The sequence below is a fragment of the Abramis brama genome (genome assembly GCF_963993115.1).
Source record: "Abramis brama genome assembly, chromosome: 8".
Classification (NCBI taxonomy): domain Eukaryota; kingdom Metazoa; phylum Chordata; class Actinopteri; order Cypriniformes; family Leuciscidae; genus Abramis; species Abramis brama.
This window is the reverse complement of record NC_139970.1, coordinates 38,869,715-38,894,730: the sequence shown is the minus strand read 5'-3', so window position 1 is coordinate 38,894,730 and position 25,016 is coordinate 38,869,715. Positions and strand designations below refer to the sequence as shown.

The 25,016-nt window shown below is 36.7% G+C and overlaps 1 protein-coding gene across 5 annotated transcripts in view; it reads left to right on the top strand.

Annotated features, from left to right (window-relative positions):
- hdac4 (histone deacetylase 4) overlaps positions 1-25,016 on the top strand; it is a 218,259-nt gene that overhangs the window by 169,358 nt on the left and 23,885 nt on the right. For all 5 annotated transcript variants that reach the window (XM_084123202.1, XM_084123200.1, XM_084123201.1 and 2 more), the window contains 5 exons: positions 4,840-4,947; positions 6,446-6,501; positions 8,142-8,229; positions 11,016-11,135; positions 12,528-12,625. In XM_084123202.1, coding sequence (XP_083979328.1) covers positions 4,840-4,947; positions 6,446-6,501; positions 8,142-8,229; positions 11,016-11,135; positions 12,528-12,625 — 470 coding nt within the window. The remainder of the gene's footprint in view (positions 1-4,839; positions 4,948-6,445; positions 6,502-8,141; positions 8,230-11,015; positions 11,136-12,527; positions 12,626-25,016) is intronic.

Below are 25,016 nucleotides of genomic sequence, written 5' to 3'. Positions count from 1 at the left end.
GTTTAAATATTGAACTAGTTTCATATATTTTTAGCTGCTATACAAATCTAATGATGCAAAATGTCATAGAAGAGGAAGCTCATATTGGATCAAAAGACTATTTAATCGGACCACCTGAAAACGACACTTGAAAGTGATCAAAATAAAACAAAATAAATATTTTACTGTTACAGTACATAATAAAACTCTTATTTTTATTAAATAATAATAATCAAAATTATAAAACTATATACCTATTTATTATATCAAATGGTTTTCACAAAAATATTAAGCAGGACAACTGTCTTCAACATTGATAATAATAAGAAATAATAATAATAAATGTTTCTTGAACAGCAAATCATCATAGAATGATTTCTGAAGGATCATGTGACACTGAAGACTGGAGTAGTGATGCTGAAAATTCAGCTTTGATCACAGGAATAAATTACATTTTCAAAGATATTTCAATAGAAAACAGATCTTTTTAATTGTAATAATATTTCACAATATTACTGTTTTTACTGTATTTTTAATAGAAGTGAGCAGAAGAAACTTCAAACATTTGAATGGTAGTTTGTGTGTATACATTACCTGTCAAAAGTTTGGAAACTAAGGTTTTTTAAAATGTTTTTGAAAGAATTCTCTTATGTTCATCAAGGCTGTATTTATTTAATCAAAAATACTGTAAAAACAGTAATATTGTGAAATGTTATTACAATTTAAAATAACTGCTTTCTGTTTTAAGACTGGAGTAATGATGCTGAAAATTCATCTTTGCCATCACAGGAATAAATTACATTTTAAAATATATTAAAATAGAAAACAATTATTTTAAATTGTAATAATATTTCACAATATTACTGTTTTTACTGTATTTGTTATTAAATAAATGCAGCCTTGGTGAGCATAAGAGACTTCTTTGAAAAACATAAAATTGTAATATCTTCAAACTTTGTGTGTGCGTGTGTGTGTGTGTGTGTGTGTGTGTAATGGAGGGTCCTCAGGCAGGGCTGTTGGGAGGGCCGAGCGGGGGGTTCTGATAAATGGCAGGCGGTCCCGTCTGGCTGAAGTCACAGTCTTTGAGCTGAATGGTGAGAAACAGAAGGGCTCTGGACTCTTTTATGGAAATGGAACAAAATTGTTGTCTTCCTGCATCTCTAGAGCAAAAATTAGCCTGTCAGGGTGAAGATAAACTGTGCTTGTTCATTCCAACACGCTCCCCAGGCCTGCCTGAGACCTGCATTTACACCACGGGTCACGCTGCGGCGGGCTCCTGGGGCTGAAGCCTGAAGTGTTTAGATGTCTTTCACCAAGTTTCTTGTTTGTTCGTTTGCTTTAAACTACATATAGTGTTAAATGTGCACTAAGGCTTAGTGGTTTTAATTTTAACGCCAATAATATTGAAAGATTCACTTCATAAAAATGACTCTCTTCTGTTTTTTTGTATTATTTATTTTCATCATTATTTGTTTGAAAGTGTCTCATAGTGGCTCTGTTCCTAAACTTACTGAGCTGCTAATGTAGGCAGTATTTTAAGGCATCATAGTTGCACTCCAGACTCAAAGAATATCCTGGAATGACCCTAGGAGTCACGTCTATAGTTCACATCCTTTTGCTCTCTCGCTCTCGTTTATTTCTACACTCTATTCCTTCATCATGCACCATAGCTCACTCTCTCTCATTTCCCTAGCTTTCTCTCACTGTTCCCTGAATCAAACTATTATTATTTTTTTCGTTCGTTCGTTTTAAAATGCACAACAGGCTCGTAATTCGTGACAAAGTCGTTTTTGGCGGAGCTTGAAAAGACCGGAGGTTTTTTACGTTGCCCTTGAGCGCTCATGCCATTGAAAAGCTGAATTCATAAATGGATGGAGGATATGTGCGCTGAGAGGGAAACCCCTTCTGAGCGCCTCAGCGGTTCTCCAGATTTCTCACTTCCTTCTCGTCGTTGTTTCATTAAGTGCTTATTTCAGCCCTCTCCTCCTCATGCTGTTGCAGAGACACAGACTGTCCTAATATTCCTTCCTCTAAGAAGTTTCCAGCACTTTAACAGAAATGACTTCAGTGGTCGCAGGTTTATTGGAAAGCCATACTGGAAGTAGAGCGTGATGATGGCGTGGAAGAGAAAGACGTTTTATTGGCTGTCTGTTAGAGATGTTCAAGACAAGACATTTTGTAATTTGCACAATTTTTCACCATTTCAAACGCATCTCTTTTACTAGTTCGAATACATTGTATGGTTAAATATAAGAAATTAAATAAAAATGATATCATTAAGCTATTTTTCTGTCCAATGCACACTGGATCACAGAAAGTCAAAAGGTAAAAACTGTTTTTCCCCCTTTAATTTAAAAGTTAGCTTAATTTTTTTTTTTGTAATATTAAATAATTGTAATTAATTTAATTTATGTATTTATTTAAATAGTATTTTTTATATATTATAGTAAATTATTATTATTAAAGAATTTATAATAATTTTTTTATAATTTTATTATTTAAAATAATCATTTTATATCATTTTAAATATAAAAAACAGCAACAAAAATATTAACCAGACACTTTTTTGTTATATTGGATCCTTTTAATTGTATTTATTTAAACAGTATTTTAATATATTATAGTAAATTATTATTATAAAATAATTATAATTAAAGTTTTATAGTGTTATCATATATATTATATTATAAAACAACAATTTAATAATAAAAATAATATTTTTATATTAATTTTATGTTTTCTGAACAAAATATGAGCAGTACTGATCTGTGCTAAGCTCTCTAATAGAAGAGATATTGTGGTTATGGAGGTTGATTAATGGCTCAAGTTTTTATGATATTCTGGTCTAAATATATATATGGATTCCAGGGGCCGGTTGCATAAACTGCTAAGGCTAGTCTTACAAGTTAGTCATCACATTTTTTTTCTTTAAGGCTGTTCATAACTTTAAGTCAGTTAAATAAACAGTTATATCGGTCTCATCTGAATCAGAAAAGTAAGGCTGATTACCCATTGGTTAACTTATTGTTGGTCAAACTAGTTCTTAAGACAAAGTCTTAACATAGTGGCTAAGTGTCTGCAGCAGTCCCCAAGTCTCATTCATGCCGAAGTTTTGTTCCCTATCCCCATTTACGAGCAATAGTAGTAGTGATGCTTGTCATAAGCTCAACACTATTAATTAATAATGGCACTTCATGTCAAACTCTCAGTGTGTGAGATGTTATTCTGCACTTCGAGCACCTGTTGATCTGGAGAGCCAGTAGTTTACACCTCATGAATTATTCCCTGTTTTACCCATGACCCCATTTAAGTGCACTGTGCTTAAGTATTAGTGTGTGTGTTCCTGTGTGTATGTGTGTGTGTGTTCATTTGTGCAGTAATTGCAGGCTGTAGGGCAGACGTGTGTGAGCATAATCAGTAGTGCCTGATGAATGGCTGTTTTCTGTCTCTAAGCATTCTGGGAATGCCCCCCTTCCCGAGCCAGGTCTCTCCTGCCACTGTTTGCCTTCATGTCACAGAATAAACTTGCGTTCTCTTAGCCTGTCTGCCCTGAACTCCCAGCATGCCCGTGTCCTTTGGGTTGTGCATTAGGTGTCACACAGGCCTCTGGCTTCTTTGTGATCATGTTGTTGGTTCGTGTGTAAATGTCGGTGTGGCGTTTTCTCTTTCTGCTTGCTGGGCAATCAAGCATCTCTGTGAGAACGGGAATGGTACATAAGAGGATGTTTGGGAACGGTTGGGTGTCCGGGCCTCGTGTGTATGAAGCCTCTCTGGCTCTGTTTGCTGTCCGCTTGAGTAAACGTCTCACTTCTGTCCTGTGTAGTCTGTCAGCAGTGAGAAAACACTGCTTTCATCGTATACATGGGTTCTTGAGGAGAGACATCTTATAGAACTGCTGAATATTGTTCATGTTCGCTAAATTAGGATGCCATACCATTTTCATTATTTGGAATTTGACAATCCTATTTAATTGACTAGAAATTGCTGTTTGTGATACATTTTCAAGTGCGTTAAAACAGGACTAACTAAAATGGGATTTGTGGGTAGCAAAGTATGAATTTTCATGAAACGATAACTATTAATAACATCAAATGCACCAAACTTTTTTTATCATTTGTTTTTAGATTTAATGTTGTTAAACATTTTATATTTAATATTTTTTTATATTTTTAATATAATTTTTAAATGTATTTTTTTCCCCTTTTTTGTCAACCATTTTATTTGATTTTAACTTATATAGTTTTGATATTTAATATATTTAATCACATTATATTTTTAGTTATTTTTTATTTATTTTCAAATACAAGAATGTATTGGGTAAAAGATACAAAAGATATATACATCATATCAGTTGGCTTAGGCCTAATTAGTTTAGTAAACACAGATAACTTTTTATTCTCATTTTTTATGCACACTACCATTTTTATTAATTTTAATACTTATACATATATATGTGTGTGTGTGTGTGTGTGTACTTGTACAACTATCTTTGTGAGGACCAGTTTGAGTTTTAGACCATTGGAGTGAGGACAAAGAGAGTAAAGTGAGGACATTTTGGCCGGTCCTCACTTTCTGAGAGCCCTTTAAAGGCCTGTTTGAGGGTCAAGACTTGGTTTTAGGGATAATGTTATAATTAGGTTAAGGGTAGGTTTAGGGTAAGGGTTCGGGTTTGGCACTTAGTTGTGATGGGTAAGGTTAGGGTAAGCGGTTAGAGATTGAATTGTGTCAATGAATGTCATCATAAAGATAGGTGTGTGTGTTTAATTTATGTTTCATTTTTAATAACTTGAAACTTGATAGCATTACCAGCATCAGATCATCTCCACCCCAAATGCAACAGACATGTGTGTGTGTTAACAGGTTGACAGTGACACTATCTGGAATGAAGTTCACTCGTCCAGTGCTGCTCGTCTGGCTGTGGGCTCTGTAGTGGATCTGGTCTTTAAGGTGGCTTCGGGAGAGTTAAGGGTAAGACTGACACTCTCTCGCACACTCAGTGGTCTCAGATGCATGTTTAATGCACTTCCAGTCAGTATTTAGAGGCTGAATTATGCGTTTCACAAATGATTTCCCCTCAGCTCCCGCCCACCCGAAATAACAGCATAACACACTGAAATCTCAGCATAACACACTGAAATACACCAATCATCGCATTCAAAAATGACATGGCTCAAAACCATGCCTCAGCATGCCCAGAAAAACTCAATACACCCACATAATGCACTAGCTTTTATTTCTCTGTTTAATAAAATCAGGCAGCTGCAGGCGGCCCAGTGTGTGAAACCTGAGGTAAAGTAGTATCACACACTTGCAGACTTAAAGTCCTCTTGCTCTCAATAGCCATGCGGCGACACCCAGCAACATAGTAGCATCCACTGAGCTTTACTGTCCATCAGCCTGAATGGAAAATACTTTAACCGTGAGGAGTCAAGGAGAGACAGGACAGAAAGTCTGAGTGGCGTTTCCCAAAGTCACTTTGGAATGATGTTTTTGTAAATGAACCCTCATTCATTAGCATACCTCCGTTATACTGTGTCCAAACCAGACGCAATGCAACAAGTTCCAGTGTTGAGTCCTCACTGAACGCAAACCGCTGCATCAAATGACAAAATCACAGCTAATCTAAAAATGATTACTGTCCGCCCAAACAACTGTCATTGTGATGATAGCTACTTAAAAAATGTGTATTATTTTTAAATTATATTTCTAATAAAATTATACACTCATTAATTAGTTTAATACTCTAGTTTTGTCCCAAATGATGCACGATACACTATGAACTTATGCACTATGTACTCAACCGTGTACTGTATGAATTTTTTAAGGTTGTTTAGTCATTCAACATCATAATGCATGAAGTGTCAAACATTCCACAATTGTTTTTTGGGTTTTTTCGGTAAATTAAAGGGATAGTTCACCCAAATAATTCCAAATAGAAAAAGTACACTTTAAATACCCAGATGATGCACTTAAAGGGATAGTTTTCATCTGCTGAGTTCACCCAAAAATCATCATCATTTACTCACCCTCATGTTGTTCCAAACCAAATCCAATCCATTGTATTTTTTTCCATACTATTGAAGGCAATGGGGTCCATCAATTACTCATTTTATAATTAAAAATGAGTTGCTGGTTGTCTGGTTACTCATTTTCTTCAAAAATATCTTATTTTTTGTGATCAGCAGCTGAAAGAAATTCATACAGGTTTGGAACAACTTGAGGGTGAGTAAATGACAGAATTTACATTTTTGGATGAACTGTCCCTTTAAGTGCATCATTCGGGTATTTAAAGTTTACTTTTTCTATTTGGAATTCTCAGCGTGAACACACTACTCTCACAATTTATACTACGAAATCACATAGAATAGTGCATAACCACGCAAATTGGGATGCCCCTACTGTGTTAAGGTTCTTCTGTATTTCTCACTTCTAAGGTCTCAGGCATTGTGTGTGTTTGTGTTCACAGAACGGCTTTGCTGTGGTTCGACCTCCAGGACACCACGCTGAGGAGAGCACTCCCATGTACGTTCTCACTGTATCGCTATGATCTCAAAATAAACCCCACAGCCGATATCAGCATCCACTTCAAACACACGCACAGCATCATAAATCAGTGTTATACACACTCTCCTCTCACATAAATGAATTCCAGCTCTGCAGTGGATCGCCTGGCCAAGACTGCAGGACTTCCAGCGCTCTCGCTGGCTTCAGTACAGTAATGCAAATTGTCGGTGAGGTGAATTCAGCACAGTAGGCCAGTCTTATCTCCAGACAGACTCACGCCAGTTTTATTTGGAAAGACTAGCATGTGTTGTAAACGGCATTTTTTCATGAGTACGGTAGACTTTGGTATGTCTTTTCTGGATCAAGGAATTAAAGAGGTTCCTGTAGCTCAAAGAGTTTTGATTTCCAGGGAACACATAAACTAAAAACTAAAAAATACATACATTTAAATGTAAAATATTACAGCAAATAATTTTGACATAATGTGTTGATTTTTATATTCAATATATAAATGAAAATTGTTAATTAAATATTTAATTAATTCAATTATTATTATTATTATTTGCTGGTTAGCTGTGGCAAGTTTTGCACACAACTTTGTTACCACTTAAATTGTGACTTTTGTTTACCGAAACAATTTTCAAAATTTTTACGCATTGTCAAATTCAACCATTCAACCCTGTTACCCAAGATAATGTAAGGAACAATAATGATAAAATAATAGTAATGATTCTTTCATTTATGGGCTAATTATGTTTCAGTATATCAGTATCTACAAACTAACATTTTGTCCCAAAATAGCTATCTTTTTTTATTTTTCTACTTCATTTTGATGTTTTGTTTATATTAATAGAAAATAATAATCACAGAAAAAAACTATTTAGACATTCCTCAAATTGTGGTGGCAAAGTTTAAAGAAAAAAATGCACAACTCGCATAAAGTGACCATTAGTTTGCCCTCAACATTTAGTGCTTCCTTTTACTGACCAAATCCTGAAACATGATTCATTTTGTAAGAGTTTCAGCCCCATACTTTGTACTTTGCACTCATAAAAAGTGCCATTTATTCCCGATCTGGCATACTTCTGACTGTTTTGAGATGTTTGGGTACACGATGTTCTCACTGTTAAGCTCAGGCAACTTGGATGCAATTTTAATTATCTTGAAGCTTGATGGTTTGTGCAAATGAATGTCAGGTATCGTTAATGTGGGACTAAATTCCCTCAAATTGATGAGTTTTGCTGCTCTAAAAGGCTCAAGGATCACAGCCGCTCCTCCCATCTTTATTCCCAGTGCGTCTCCCTCATTACAGAAAGGTTAAATTAAACGAGTGTTCCTCAGTCTCTATGGTGAAAGGTTAAATAAAAGGATTGTTCCATCAATGCCGTGTTTGGGGAGTCGACTGAGGTTTGGTGCCTCTGCCGTGGGCCGCGGGCCAGGCCCTGTTCTTACGCTCTGATGTCAGGCCAGGACGCAGTGGGTGAATCGTGTCATTAGCGAAATGAGACAATCCATCAGGCCAGGAGGTCCACTTCAGAAACGCACACGATCAGGCCCTCCACAATAGATCACACACACCAGCTGACTGCCCTGGTTCTGTGTTCTCTCTCACGTGCTGTTTTTTTTTTTTTTGCTTTTGTTTTTGACACAAAAAACAGGGGATTTTGCTATTTCAACTCGGTCGCCATTGCAGCCAAACTCCTACAGCAGAGACTCAACGTCAGTAAGATTCTCATTGTAGACTGGGTAAGTGTACGCTCAATCAGATTGGATATATTTTTGTTTTATTCCATGAATTCATATGTTCTTTCTTCATAAATATCTTTTTCCTATTTCTTTGTCACTAGAGACACCAAACTGAATTACACAAATAGTTAACATTTTTAAACTGATATCCGGACACGTACAGTAACTGTACATATACACCATATAAAAAATTACACACATTTTTTTCAGTAAATGTTAATGGACAACAGTTGTCTTTTCTGCTAACATAACCAGTGCCATGAAAGTGGAGAGAAAAAAGTTATATATAATTTGAATATTAAATATTTAAATATTTGACTATAAATTATTTATATATATATATATTAGGGGTGGAGCCGAACCCGAATACGGTATTCGGAAAGGCACAAATAATGTGTTTTTTACGAATACTTATTTCGAACAAATACTTTAAAAATATTTGTATTCGGGAACAAGAAAAACTTTATTTCAAAAAGCTGCGTTTCCTGACCGGCGGTGCTGCTGATGTGGTGGCTGTAAATCCACTTGTTGATAAGAAAGGAGGAAAGAGCCACATATGGAAATATTTTGGATTAGGCTAATGTCACGTTGTCATACGGGGCCGTTCACATAGCGCGTTTTTTGCGCGTGCAAATTTCAAATGAGCGGCGCGGTTGCATAGTAACAACAGACGCCACGAGAGAGCAAGCGCTTGTGGAAAGGGGAAAGCGGTGCGAACTGCGCTCTCCATGATGACGAGGAAGTATCAGCAAAGAATTAATTGATTTCTAGCCCTTGCATTAGCTTTATATTTATGGAGATGAGAAATGAAATAAAAAGCCGTCATTATGTTATTAATATCAGTCCGTCAGAAAAGCAGTTCGGCTTATTCTTGGCTGGATAACTCTTAGCAGGTTTAAAAAGCCCTTTTAAAATGAAATATGAATGCAGTTTTGGATTAAATAAAAGTACAGTCAAGTCAAATAAAACACGTTTTATCTCCTGTATAGTTTGGTAACACTACAATAAGATACCATTCATTAACATTACTTAATGCGTTGTCTAACATCAACACATTGAGTGAACAATATATTTTTACAACATTAATGTTTTGAATGTTATTTAATACAAACACTTGATTGGTCATGTTTGTTCACTTCATTCATTGTGCATTAAATAATGTTAACATAAATAATGTTAACTTTTGATTTAAAAAAATGTATTTTTAAATTAACCCCAAGGAGAATAATTGCGACAGTAGCCTATATAGGCCTAACTATTGTTTATTGTTAGGTCATTTTATCTAATGTTATCTAACAAATGGAATCTTATTGTAAAGTGTTTTTAATACTACAGTTTCCATCTTTGTAAACGATACACTTTAATATATGTAAACTTAATCTAAATTAAGCTTTGGTACCGAAATTGGTACCGAGAACCGTAGATTTTCACTGGTATTGGTACCGTGACAACACTAGTAGCTCTGTTAGCTCGGTAATTTAGACAAGGCTGTTGACAGAGTAACGTTAACGTAGGTAATGGCTGTTATGTTATTATTATTTTTTAATGACATTCGTTGTTACATGTTCATTGCTGGATTTAAGGAAAAACATCAACCAATATTGTATATCCATATAATTAAATTCTTTATTATAATTAAAGAATACTTACACTATAACGTAAATTAGAAGTGTAACGCAAAGAAATGGATTTTTACACCTATTTAGAATTTTACTCGAATACAAATACAAATACAAATACAAATACTTTTCCCCCCTCAACAAATACAAATACAGATACAAATACCGGCTGCTTTGCACATCCCTAATATATATATATATATATATATATATATATATATATAGAATACCGTATGTAAAGAAATAGTTAAACTAAAAATGAAAATTATCCCCTCAAGCCATCCTATCTGTATATGACTTTCTTTCAGCCGAACACAATCGGAGTTATATCAAATAATATCCTGGATCTTCCTAGCTTTGTAATGGATTTGAAACAGTTTTTGAAGCTCCAAAAAGCGCATCCATCATAAAAGTACCACACGACTCCAGTGAGTTCATAAATGCCTTCTGAAATTGACGAACGCTGAAGCAAAACAAAACACTTGTCGTGAATTAGAAGTCTAAAACGAGAAGTGTTAACGAAAAATGAGAGAAGAGGAGCTTAAGTTTTCATACATCGGGTCAGAGGTCAAAACTTTTTAAATTTAATAAATTAAATATTTATAATGCTTACATTACCAGTGGCAAAAGACATGTTTAGATGTATTTTTATATAATATTTAATAAACTGCCTTTATATATATATATATATATATATATATATATATATATATATATATATATATATAAAACTCTGAGAGTTTATTGTATGCGGGACAGTCTCTGTCTCATCCTGGGCCAGCGGTAACTTAAAATGACAAGTGGCGTCAAGGCAGACTCTGCTGGGGTCATTAGGGTTTCTGGATGCCTTTTAAAATATCTTTCATTTCCTCGTCTCTGTGACCCGGCTCTTCTGACAGACCTGCTGTTTACGGGGAAGCTGACCGTGACATGTTGTGGCAGACATGAAAAGAAATCAACTCTTAAACTGTCCTCCTGCATCACTGACGGCTCAGAATAGATTTTTACACACGTTTCATTCCAGTGCGAATACACCAGAGTGACGGCATGTCTTTTTACGGCATCTGATTTTTACATTGCTTAACCAAATGTTGTTGTTTTGAGTAGATTAATGATCACTTTAGGATAGAACAGATGACATGAATTGTTTGTACTGTTGTGCATTAGGATGTTCACCATGGCAACGGGACTCAACAGGCCTTCTACAGTGATCCGAATGTCCTGTATCTGTCTCTCCATCGCTACGATGATGGGAACTTCTTTCCCGGAAGTGGAGCCCCCGATGAGGTGAGTTTCATGTGCCTTTTGACAGTATTTGATATACACTAATATACAGTCAAAAGTTTGGGGCTGGTAAGAGTTTTGCCTCCCAAGGCTGTATTTATTTGATCCAAAAAAAAAAAAGCTCTTTATTCCTGTGAATCAACATCATTACTCCAGTCTTCAGTGTCACATGATCCTTCAGAAATCATTCTAATATGCTGATTTGCTGCTCAAGAAACATTTCTTATTATCAATGTTGAAAACTGTTGTGCTGCTTAATATTTTGATGGAAACCGTGACGCATTTATTTTCAGGATTCTTTGATAAATAGAATCTTTTGTAACAATGTACAGAAAAGTCACTTTTGATCAATTTAATTCTGAATGAAAGTATTATTTTCTCTCAAAGAAAAAAAATCTTACTGACCACAAAGTTTTGAATTGTACTGTATATCACAGTATGTATGCGTTTCTTTTGAAACAGTAAGAGAAACCCTAATTTAACTATAATTTTGATGTATAATAAAAATACAAGGCATACGATGATTCAAAGATACAAAATCAGGTTTAAACCTGAAAATAAACAGTTTTGGGATTTTGTCAAATATAAAACTGAGAAAACATGGAAAATGTGCTTAATATGCTGCACTGTTTCTAGGTTACTAAGAAAATTCCTGACGTTTATCGTGCGAGTTGTTTGCATAGACGATCAGATGCAGATGCTCTTTGAACAATTCTCAAATCATCTTGGAGAACATGATCAGAAACCGAAGCTGAAAATTCTGGATGCACTTGGACGAATACCAAAAATGCTTTTAGGGCAATACAGCTATTACAAACAGCAACAACTATACACTACTACATAGAAATTTCATGTTGACGTGTTATTTGAGCGAGGCATATATTTTCAGCCGTTTTTCTCTTTCGGCCAAAAAACTGAAAATGCCATTTTCGGCCGATAATTTCCAGCGGCCAAAATTACGTTGCCTCCCTAATATATGCACTGTATGGTAAAGACAGTTGTGTTCTTCTTTTCCCCCTTATTTGACTCCAATTTCTCTCAGTTATAATTAATGCTCATTATCATTAATCCGATAAGTCAGCTCCTGGCTCTGAACTAATGAGGGGATTGAAATTGAATTGACTGTTGTACCCCTACATTCTGGTATTAGTCAAAGTCCATTTGGCTTTCAAATAAGACCTCATTACAGTTTAACTCTGGTCGTAATTGTTGGGATTTGTCCTTCATTGGCTCTGTGACATCAGCGCTTTTCCCGAGGATGTTTGAATGTGCATGATTCATAATAACACTTGCTCATCTGCTCCAGTAAGACCTGTGCTGGGAGCTTAGTAGTCTTAGTACTACATCACATATTTAATAGAATTGTATTTGTGGCTTGTTTTTGTCTGTGTATAGGTGGGCATCGGTCCAGGCGTGGGCTTTAACGTGAACATGGCATTCACCGGAGGTCTGGAGCCGCCCATGGGGGACACTGAGTATCTGGCAGCATTCAGGTAACATCGTCACACATACACCTCTTTTACACCAAAACAAGCAGGACGGTCTACATAAGTGTATTGCAGTCTTTGTTCACAAGTATAAAACTGTTAATGTCTCTCAGCGTCTTTATGCCATGATGTGCTGACTTTGGTGTTGGCGTCAGACGTAATGGGACCAAATGTTGAATATATTTAATTCTGGGATTTTTTAATTCTTTTATTTTTAAGTGACACAGACAAAAGTGTGTGGAGTCCTGTAGATTTGTAGTGTCTGCCAACTGCATGTATATCACATCAACTTTGTTGATTATAATGTTATTTTTGTCAAATTTTCCAGTTAAATTAATAAAAATCCTTAAAACAAGAAATTTCTGAAACATCACTGCATAAGATATTAAGACTTATTTTAATTGATTGTATCTTTAAAATTAGTGTATTTTGTCTTAGTGCACCGACAGATTTTTACATTTGTTTTGATCATAAAAATAAGTTATAATCAACTGAGAAAGTACATTTATATTTAAAACAAATTTTAATATATTATGCAGTCATTAAAGTATTGTTTATATATTGTTATAGTACCGTATTTATTAATATTTTGAATTAGCTTTATTTTTATTTTTTCAGTTTTTAGTTTTAATTTCATTTTGTTACGTGCCTTTTTTATTTCAGTTGTAGTTTTAGGAATTTTAGCACTTAAACTTATTTATTTCAGTTTGTTGCCAACATTAGTAGTTTTCAATCAAGTTTTTATTTTATTTTACGGTTTTAATATAACATTTGTATTATTTTAATTTAGTTTTATTTTAATTACAGAAACTGATTTTTAATAGTTTTAGTTGACAATAACAACACTAGTGTTTCTTCGCAAGTAAAGTTTTGTTTTAAGGATTTTAAATATTTTTAATGAAAAACAATTAAAAAGTCTAATTAAAAACTGATTAATGTGGACATTATCCTCCCTTAGACACTGGTTATTTGTTCCTGGTTCAAGACCAGCAGGTTTTAGTGTCTGGTGCAGAAGCCATGTTTCTCACGCAGATATTATTATATTTTTTCATTTTTCCTCTCTCTTTTTTTGGGAAACGTGCAGAATGAGTCCAGGTTGAGCAGCGGCATCATATTGATTAAAGACGCACTTATAACTAATGCACAGATATATTTGCCTTACTGAGCTTATTATATATTTATTTCTTGGAATAGCTATTTACTCCCTCAAACTATTTATATTACCACCAGCTGCACAGTCAGATTTCATGTGGGCACATGTGGCTGAGAGTGGATTGTTCAGGGCTGAATTTATCGCAAGGCAATGTCCTTTTATTGGATGGGCATGGGCTACCCCGGTGACCTCACAGCCAGTAGAAGGACTGTATTTCACCACTGAGTTTAACTCGGAATAGGATGTGATGATTGAGAATGCTGGAAGAGTCTAACAGACTCTTAAGAGCTGTAAGTTAAACACACTTCAGTTTGATCAGCTGGATTAATGAACCTTTTCTTTTTTTGGCAGGAAAGACATTAAAAACAATTTCAAAGAGAAGGGCTCTGTTTCAAAAACCTAGTGAGCTGTTGCTGTTTGAGCATGAAAGAAGTCTGTAAAGTTACAAAGCGCAAGGTCCAGTCCAAATGAAGTTATTCTCTATATCAGTAAGCACTATTTCTGAACTTCCTGAAACGCCTCGATTGTAGTCTTGAGTTGTCTTTCGGGAACATTCACATCACAATATTATTCATTTTAAGAATTCTCACCCAAGGCATCTGCAAATAAAGAGGACGAAGCCAGGTTGAGGTGCGTTAGTAGTGTGTTGAAGCTCGCGGTTATGGTAAGTGTGACATTTCCAAAACGTACTCGAAGCAGTTGACCAATCACAACACACTGCTCCAGCTGACCAATCAGAGCACATTTCGATTTTCGGAAGGAGGGGCTTCATAGAGACCAGAAATAAAAAGAGCATTACTTATTGACTGGGAAAAGAGGTGCTGCAACAATGTAAAAAAAAAAAAAAGCATGAAAGCATGAAAACCTATTCCAGGAGACCTCAAAAACAAAATCAAGACTGAAAAAGGCCATAATAGGTCCCCTGTAACACATTTTAAAAACAGTTCCTGGTTATTTTTTGTTTTATATTTTATCACTGACATTCCTTTAGCATCGTCTGCCATCTTGGATGTCGTTTTTCACTAACTTGTCTCATCTGTAAAGAATACACATGATACTCCCTTAAAATTTGGTCAAAATAAGACATGTTTGAATTATTCTGCCCACTTTTTTGGCATTTGAGTCATTTTCATGCTCCTTTAAAATGATGGCAGCTCACTAGGTTTTAAAACAGAGCCAAACCAACTCACCGGTTTAATATTCCCTACTAACACACCCATATGACAGCCAAACAGTGTGAAAATCCCCAGGCAAAGCTCCATTTTCACAGGGATTTTCATGAACGGTAGGTGGTTGTTGGAGAATCGGTGAGAGAATGGTGTCTTGTAACAATTTGTATAAGCTCTGCTCATCCGTTGAACTGTCCCTTTTATCTGTAGCAGGGGCTGATGGGAGTCTTTGATGGTGAGCCAGTAAAGCTGAGCCCCATTAGCATTGGTGTTTGGGGCTATTAATAACCCCTTCCCTCACAGTGCGGGCGCACGGCCGATTCGGGATGCTCTTTGAAGAGGGGCCTCCGTGCCCAACGCGTTCAGGCTGCTTCGACAGGTAGATGGCTAAAATATGGCCCGCTGCAGGGCGATGATAAGACAGGATAGTCCTCGCTCATCCCTGTTTTTTAAAAGCAGACCACCTCCCTCTCTTTGACCCAATCAGCCCGTCTGTCCGGCCGTTGCCGTAAATCTCTCCCCAACACGTCTTCGATAAATTCGCTGCACCTCTCTTCAGCGGCTTTTCCTCACGCAGGGTCTAAGTGATGCCAGCTGAGTCTGACCCAAATGTTAAGATGCTCCGGTTTGGCCATTGAGAATCAGTCGGATAAGTTTTGTAGAGATCTACCACTTTGACTCGCTCTACGTTGGCATATCACTCAGAGACTCATTGGTTGCCAGCTGCTGTACTCATACCCTGATGCACACCTTCACTCTATCAGTCCATTCATTCTGGTTCATCCTCCAGTAGAGACGGCTGCTGTATTAGTGCTAACCAGTCATTCTACAGTTACTCTGACGGATACTGCTATGCACACAATTCCTATTGAAAATCATATTTTAGTTTTTAAAACACCTTTTAACGGCAACTTGGCGTAAATTATATGACCTAATAAATATTTACAATTATTTTGATTTTGAAAAATATGCATGTCACCCATTCATTATTCAGCTGATTAGAGAATTTTTTTTCAGTTCAAATACAGTAATTTGACATTTTTTTTAAAAATTGAATATATTTTTTGATCATTTGAAAAAAATAGTACTTTGTTGTGAAACAGTATCTAAGAAATGTATAAGCACAGTAAAAAAGTGAAGTTAAATTGTTCAAAAGATTTTTAATAATTTACATAAAAGCAGTTGTTGCTAATTATTTCAAATGTGAAAGGTGCTATGTTTTATCATGTTGTTAAATTACAAAATACAATTATTTTATATATAAATTATTAAAGTGTAATATTGCAAATATTTAAAAGAAATTGTACAACTGGAACATTTTATGAAAAATTCTTGCTGCTAAATGACAATGTAAATTTGATTCAAAAGTTGTTCCTTAGGTTAAAGGTCATGTGGTCGTTTATTATAATTAATTATTATCATTATTGATTATTTATTGCAATTATATAGTGTGACCTTTAATAAATTCTGTTGAAAATGCCACCACAGTTGTGGAATGACCCAGACCATATTTGCGTGAGCGTTTGCCTCATACGCGAGAGTATGCATGTAACTCAGTACATATGTAATGCTCTACTGTTTGAGTTACAGGGGCACCTGAGCCATTATGTTAATCGAATTACATGCAAATCTGCTCATGATTCATTCTGAGTCAAAGGAAACTCCATGTTAAGTGACTCAACCTTTAAATGATCTGTAATCGGGTTGTGTTCATAGTTTAGTTATCTGTCCTGCGTCCACCCATGATCCACCCAGATGAGGGGACGTGTCTCACTCCCACTGCTCTCTCTCTCTCTCTCTCTCTCTCTCTCTCTCTCTCTCTCTCTCTCGTTTTCTGTCATCAGCTGCTCTTTACAAACGTTTCTCAGCGTTTGATTGAATGATCCCTCGAGACTGCGGAGGGAGAACATAACAGTTCATATATTTCTGTCTACTGCCTTCCTGCTCACGCCATTCATTCTTTCTTTCTTTCTTTCCTTCCTGTTCTCTATGATTTCTGTCACTTATTTTTTTCTCTTTTCTTTTGTTTTTGTTTTATTTGTTTTTGTTTTTATTTATCATGTCCTTTCTTTTATGTTTGTTCATTCTTTCTGTCTGTTTTTCGTTCTTTCATTGTCTTTTTTTTGTCTTTTTATCTTTCTCTTTTTTGTTCATCTCATCTTTCTCATTTTCATCATTCTCATTGTTCATTTATTCTTTCTTTTATTCGATTGTTTTTCTCTGTTTATTTCTTTTGTTTGTATCTTTCTTCAGTTTGTCTTTGTAATTTTGTTCATTATTTGTTTTCTCTATTTTTTATTTGGCCCCTCTGTATCCTTCTTTTGATTGTTTGTCCTTTCTTTCCTTTTTGCTTTGTTCTTTCTATTTTTCAATTGTGTGTTCTTTTAGTGTTATTTTGCTTTTCTGTCTTTTCTTTGTTTGTTTGTTTGTTCTTTCTTTTTTCACCTTATTTTTGTTCTGGCTTTCTTTCTTTTGTTTGTTTCTTCTTTACCTTTCTTTCTGACTTTTTTTCTTTCTTCCTTTCTTCTCACTTCTCACTTTCCCTCTTTTATGCATGTCTTTTTCCTGGTTACCCTCATCTTTTTTCCGTCCTCACTCTTTTCCCCCCTCCTCAGCGATGTTTTGTGGGCCTCTCGAGACAATACATGCCTTACGGGCAGCACCTTCTTATTTAGACCCAGCCAGTGCCACGTTGCATTTACTGGGGATCAACCCTAGGATGAAGAAAGTAGGGAGAAAAAAGATAAGAAAATTGGCTCTAATGAAAACCAGAAGCCCAGGCACTCTCACCATGAACTTGGAAACAGAAAGGAGAATTGAAGTTAATTCAAACCAGCTCTTCGCAATGCCAGATGACAAGGCTTTGAAGTGCCCCCCTCCCCACCGCCTTTACTCTTTGCATTCTCGCTTTTTTTTTTTTTTTTTGGACGGAGGAGCGATTGGAAAAGCCTTTGAGACTGATGGATAGCCATGACTAGCATTAACCCTTCACTGCCCTTTTTTTTTTTTTTTGGTTTTACAAGTGCATGATCCTTCTGTTCCAAACCACTCTTGGCATGTTCCAGCTCTGGGATTTGGTGGACCCGTGAGGTGGGATCGGTTTTCGAGAGCCTTGTGGTTCCAGTCCATGTAATTTGTCTCAGTCCATTGCAAGGAAATTTGCGCAGGCTAATGCTAATTACCAGTCATAAATCCTTGCCTCATCTTGCACGTCATGGTTGAGTCTTCCTCGTCTGTGGATCCGTTCTCTGTGTGCCCCCCTGGCAAACATGACAGAAAGTTTCCCTGAATAAGCTTTTGTAAGAGGATTCATAGCCAGTGAGTTTCGGGTGAGGTGGATGAGCATCGAGGGAATGGAGGTCGACGTTTGTCTTGCTCATGCCATGGGACTAAGACGTTTCCAGAGTGTTTGTGTGTGAGACGGAAAGATAGTGCTCGCAACATTGTATATCCCAGACACGCGGTCCTGTACTCTCATGCCAAGCTCCGCTGTCTTCCCACAGACCCCACAACAAGGCAGATGGGCTCCCACTGGGGAGAAGAGGAGGAGGAGGATGATGAAGACCTTCTCACGCTCTGTAGCCTTGTGTTCCTGACTCTAAGGCTGTTTTCACACTTGGTTTGATTTTTTTGGTCCAAACCACAGTTTGACAAATTGTGTACCATCTTTGAGTTCACATGAATCCAAATTTTATTGTTTGTTGATGTCTGTCTTTCCTTTGCTTGTCTGTTTGTTCTGTCTTTTTGTTTCTTTGTTCCTTTCATTTGTTTTTGTTCTTCCTTCCTTCCTTTCTTGTTTATTCATTCCGCCTTTTGTTTCTTCCTTTCTTTTTTCTTCTTCAATAGCAGTTAACTTCAAGTTAATCATGATTGCTCTCACACAATTTGTGAGTTCACTTGAACGAACCCCAGGCCACCGTTTCAAGCAGGCTCAGGTGCATTTTCCTGTTGCGCATCATAGTAAAAGAAAAAACAGTTTCACATCAACCTAATTCACATCAAATGGACTCCACAGCACAACCTCTGGGTCTGGGTATGGGCCTGATGTTACCACAAAAAAGTAGCACTAAGCAATAGTAATGCCTCTAAATTAATGTGAAAAATAATGTCATATTTAGTGATTATCTGGAACAGTAGAAACACGTACATGTTTGTGGGGCTTGACATTAACACCCGCCAAAATGCGGGTGGATTTCAGCAGTGAATATCTTTTTATTGTTATTATTATTATTGTAGTCTTTTAAAAAGTCATCTGAAAAAAGAAACTAAGTGCAGTGTAGTGATATCGATATGTATCTGAAAAGCTTCCAATACTCATTTTTTCCTCAGAATAGAAACACGATACCAGCTGTGGTTTCTCACTCTCTTCATCTCTCTGACACACAAACCCATGTGTCACTCACTCATTTCATTCGCTTCGGATGAATATTGTTGGTGTTTACAGGGCTTAAATTTCGGCGTGGGATTGCATATATTGTGCATATTTTGTCTCATTCCTGCAGATTTTTTGCTCACACCTAAACTGCACGTACATAAAGCCGTCTCTGTACTAAATTCATTTTTTTTCCGCTGCTTATTGCGCGTAAACAGTCAAATAATGTCAAAATGCCGGTCTTGGCGAGTGTTCACGTAAACACATTCAGTTCTGTTTTAAATGAATGTAAACAGTTGAGAAAGAAAACACTTCGGTAACAGTTAATGGTCCTGTGTGTTAGGTCTTAAAGTGACAGCAGCCTAATATACCTGCTGCCAAATTATGAGATGATATTAAAAATATCTATATAGCAGCTTTCCCCCATCGTATTGATGTCAAAATTGTGGCCTGTGAAAATACTAAGTGGCTAATAACTCTGGAAAACAGCTAGCCTCAGTATCTGGTGAGCAAAAAAGTTAATGTCAAGCCCTGCATATTTGATACAAGAAGGAACTAACATTTGTGTTAATCGTCCATGGTGCAGTCATATTAGCTGCCAAAGCTGATAATCTCAAATTGGCTAAAAATATTCAGCCTCGCCAATATCTCTCTCTGTTTTGAATTACGTTACGTCTGCTTGCAAATTTCTAAAAACGTTCTATTTGACAGCATAACTTTGAGTATCTCTCCTCCTATTTCACCCTTGAATTTCAACTGCAGCGATAGTGAGAGAATCCAGATCTTTGCTTTTTTTCACTTGTGTCATTAGTGAATGTAGAGCCCAAACCGCAGTCAGCAGAGATCCTCTCTGTGTGTTGTCATTTACTGATCTGACTGTCAAACGGATGGTCCGCTGGATCTGAAGGGGCCTCTACATGTGAGTTCTGGAGGAATGTGATACTGTGTTCAGGTGCAGTGTGTGAGGCCATGAACATTTCCCAGCGGACCTGTCTGTGAAGGGTGAGCTCATGGCTGATGAGAGGTGCAGCGTATGATGCATGATCAGTATTTCTGAAGGACTGCACTCGCTGTATTTATGGACAGGGGTTCTACGGTCATGGAAATATGTGAATTTTAAATTGGTGTTTTCCAGGCCTGGAAAAGTCATGTAAATAAGTAAAAAGCCTTCTGTATTGTTCACATTCACAATGAGCCTTTTGGGGAGGAATTTTGACTTTTTAGTGTAGTTTATATGGTTATCAGGTTTGCTGGTATCGGATATTTAATTTCTGCATATTTTTGCATTTAGATTAACTTTGCAGTCTTCAAATTCTCACACAGAAAAAAAAAGTTTAATTTGATAACACTGATGTCATCTTTAACAAACCTCAGAAATTATAAAAATTTTAATGTCCTTTTTTATTATGTTGTGATTCCTCATTTCACTTTTAAAACATGGCATTTAAAACTTAAATATAAATGTGTGTGTGTGTGTGTATATAAATGTATATACAGTAGTCAACATTTGAAGTGGATCATCAAAGTTGTCCTAAGACAAGAACGGGTACTGTTCATCTTTGATGAAATGTTTTGATCCACTTCAAATGTTAACTTCTGTGTATTGTATTATCAGCCAATTATTGGTTCTTGGCCATGAAATTACTATCAGTCTGCATTTTTACATCAGATGTCAATCCAATGATTAAATAATAAGATAAATCATATGAAAAAATCATGGCAATTCTTTATTCAACAAGTGCGGGAACCCTGAATGGGCAACTGAGAAGAGAGGTGAAGAAAAGACTTTAAAATAGCAGCCAAATGAATCTAGTTACATGTATTTGCGCGTGTGTGAGAGTTCGGCTTAACAGTCCAAGTCTGGAGCAAACCCGTCAAAGGTCAAAGGGATCTGGCAGAGGCCCTATCATCTTGTGAGAAATGAGCCCTCAGCTTCTCATCTGCGTGTCCTGCTCTGGAGCCTGACGCCGGGTCTCAGGAAGACTCACACGGGAGCTCCTTGAGGAAAACATCCCATAAGACCTGCAGAAACGAGTGAGGTTTAAGAGAGAGGGGCCACTCGCTGGTTCAGCGATGCTGTTGGTCTTCAAAGTGGCATGGTGTGATTTGATTTGTGTTCGTTGTGTGTCTGTGTGGTCTCGCCAGTGATTAATCCTGCTTTTTTTGTGGCAATTGGATTGAAATGCAGGAATGATCATATCCGTCAGCAGAAGCGTCCATAAAGCAGCCAAATAAGCTGACAGTCAGCAGAGACAGGAGTTTGGAAGGCTCCCACTCGGAGCAGGATGCCTCTACGTAGCTCTTAAATCTCAGCATCCATGGCCTAATTAGTAAAGCTCTTTTTCATCTCCGCATCAACGCTGTCTGATTCATGAGCGCACGGGCTTTAAAGAAGACTTTTCCACACGGGCTTGATAATTGATCGTGCGGTTTTTAGAGAAGAGGCGCGTTTTTTGTGGTGGGGGAATGTGATGATGCGAGCAGTTTTGGCGGGCGCCTGAAGCTTGCTCGTCTCTGAACATCAAAGTGGAGAACGGAAGGTTCTGGCCGCTTGCCCGCTCTGCCGCTGTCGTACCGAGGACCCCTCTGTGAGTCTGCGGCTGCCCTGTGAGTGCCTGTGGCCTGTGTGGAGCTTTGATTTGCCCAGGGCTAGACTGGAGGAAGGCTTTATGTGGGCGCACCACTGCTGTTTCTGGCGAGCTAGGAGGCTCTCGATGTGAGGTGTCACCTGTGATGGAAAGTGTGACCGTTGAGCAAAGCTCAGCCTTTTTTTTTTCTTCTTCTTCTTGCTGTGTTAGTGAATAAAGGTCTCATTAATAGACGTTCTAGCCTGAGATCTTGACCTTAAAGGGATAGTTCAGCCAAAAATGAAAATTCATTCATTTGCTCACAATCATGTTGTTCCAAAACATGTTTGATTCACTTTTTTGCAGGTGATATTTTAATCAATATTATTTTCAGTGGAATTAATAAAAGCCTCAAAAAAATTATATATATATATATATATATATATATATATATATATATATATATATATATATATATATATATATATATATATATACAGTGAGGAAAATAAGTATTTGAACACCCTGCTATTTTGCAAGTTCTCCCACTTGGAAATCATGGAGGGGTCTGAAATTGTCATCGTAGGTGCATGTCCACTGTGAGAGACATAATCTAAATAAAAAAATCCAGAAATCACAATATATGATTTTTTAACTATTTATTTGTATGATACAGCTGCAAATAAGTATTTGAACACCTGTCTATCAGCTAGAATTCTGACCCTCAAAGACCTGTTAGTCTGCCTTTAAAATGTCCACCTCCACTCCATTTATTATCCTAAATTAGATGCACCTGTTTGAGGTCGTTAGCTGCATAAAGACACCTGTCCACCCCATACAATCAGTAAGAATCCAACTACTAACATGGCCAAGACCAAAGAGCTGTCCAAAGACACTAGAGACAAAATTGTACACCTCCACAAGGCTGGAAAGGGCTACGGGGAAATTGCCAAGCAGCTTGGTGAAAAAAGGTCCACTGTTGGAGCAATCATTAGAAAATGGAAGAAGCTAAACATTACTGTCAACCTCGGACTGGGGCTCCATGCAAGATCTCACCTCGTGGGGTCTCAATGATCCTAAGAAAGGTGAGAAATCAGCCCAGAACTACACGGGAGGAGCTGGTCAATGACCTGAAAAGAGCTGGGACCACCGTTTCCAAGGTTACTGTCGGTAATACACTAAGACGTCATGGTTTGAAATCATGCATGGCACGGAAGGTTCCCCTACTTAAACCAGCACATGTCAAGGCCCGTCTTAAGTTTGCCAATGACCATTTGGATGATCCAGAGGAGTCATGGGAGAAAGTCATGTGGTCAGATGAGACCAAAATAGAACTTTTTGGTCATAATTCCACTAAACGTGTTTGGAGGAAGAAGAATGATGAGTACCATCCCAAGAACACCATCCCTACTGTGAAGCATGGGGGTGGTAGCATCATGCTTTGGGGGTGTTTTTCTGGAGGAGTGGGCCAAAATCCCTCCTGCAGTGTGTGCAAACCTGGTGAAAAACGACAGGAAACGTTTGACCTCTGTAATTGCAAACAAAGGCTACTGTACCAAATATTAACATTGATTTTCTCAGGTGTTCAAATACTTATTTGCAGCTGTATCATACAAATAAATAGTTAAAAAAAATCATACATTGTGATTTCTGGATTTTTTTTTTTAGATTATGTCTCTCACAGTGGACATGCACCTACGATGACAATTTCAGACCCCTCCATGACTTCTAAGTGGGAGAACTCGCAAAACAGCAGGGTGTTCAAATACTTATTTTCCTCACTGTATATATATATATATATATATATATATATATACAGCTCACTGATCATTTTCCAGGTGTTCTGTGACAACCAGATATTTCAACAATTACACAGTAAAATTGTGCCGGAAATGCCACCTTTTACTTTGTTACATGGAGGAAGCAGGTGAAATTTTCCACCACCTACTGGACAGAAGCATGAAGCGCTGGAGAGCGGCAGCAACCTGCACACTTTTACTGGACGGCCGCTTAAATATGGGGTTGTCACTTGTCAAAGCACTTGGACAATGATCAGTGAGACTTTATTGCGAGTCACTATGTGCTTCCATTATATTGAATTCACCAAACCGGATATTCACTAAAATGCCTCCTTTTGCATTTTGCAGAAGCAGCAGCAGTGGGTGATGTGAATTTTATTTTTACCTTTTTAAGGGATGCACAATATATTGGTATCATATCGGTTATAGGCTAATATGAGAGTTTAGTGGGTTTATTTTGTGTGTGTGTGTGTGTGTGTGGTGTTGTTTTCATCTATATTCAACAATATTAAATGTTTAATTGTTCGTGCTTATTTCCCTTTTTTACATTGTGATTCAATTTTCCCAGTTAACACTCACTTAAAGTTCATCTTTACTTTAGTTATTTATTAACTTTATTCTAATAATTTTATAACACTTTTAAATGTAATCTTTAGCAAATTGTGAAATGAATATCCATATTTCATCCTATGCATTATAATGTTGTGACGCCTAAATTCACTTCTAGCGTTTAAAATGATTGATTTTAGATTTTGTTTTGTTTTAATGGGGGGGAGGTGGGGTTGTTGTTGTTTCTGTTTATTTAGACAAAATAGTATAGAATTTTAACATTGACAGTATATATAAATTTTTTTGCTTGTTTTTTTTTTAGGGAAATTATTCAATAAGTCTGTTAAATGTAAACCATAGCAAATTACAAAATGAAAATCCATTTTCCATCCAGTTAATTTGAATGCTAAGATGCCTAAATTTGCTTGTAGCATTTAAAATGATTGGTTTTAATGTTCTGGGTTTCTTTCATATTTAATCATTTTAATAATTAATTTAATGTTGACAGTTCCGCCAAAACATGGAATGAAAATGATTATGTTTGGCCTGTTATGTCAGTCAGAATTTTAATATCAGTGCCTAACCTCTACACAACTTTTTTTTATTTTTTTATTTGATCTTGCAAGTTTTTATTTTCAACCACTGTTTTAAGGATCTCAGCATGCACCAACACGAGTCACTGTTGACTCTCAAAATAGGATCAAGCAAGCTTGTTTTCACTTAGCAGCTGACCACACAGACACCACTGCGCTTTCCCAGACAACACTGAAAACACTGCGTTCCCGTTG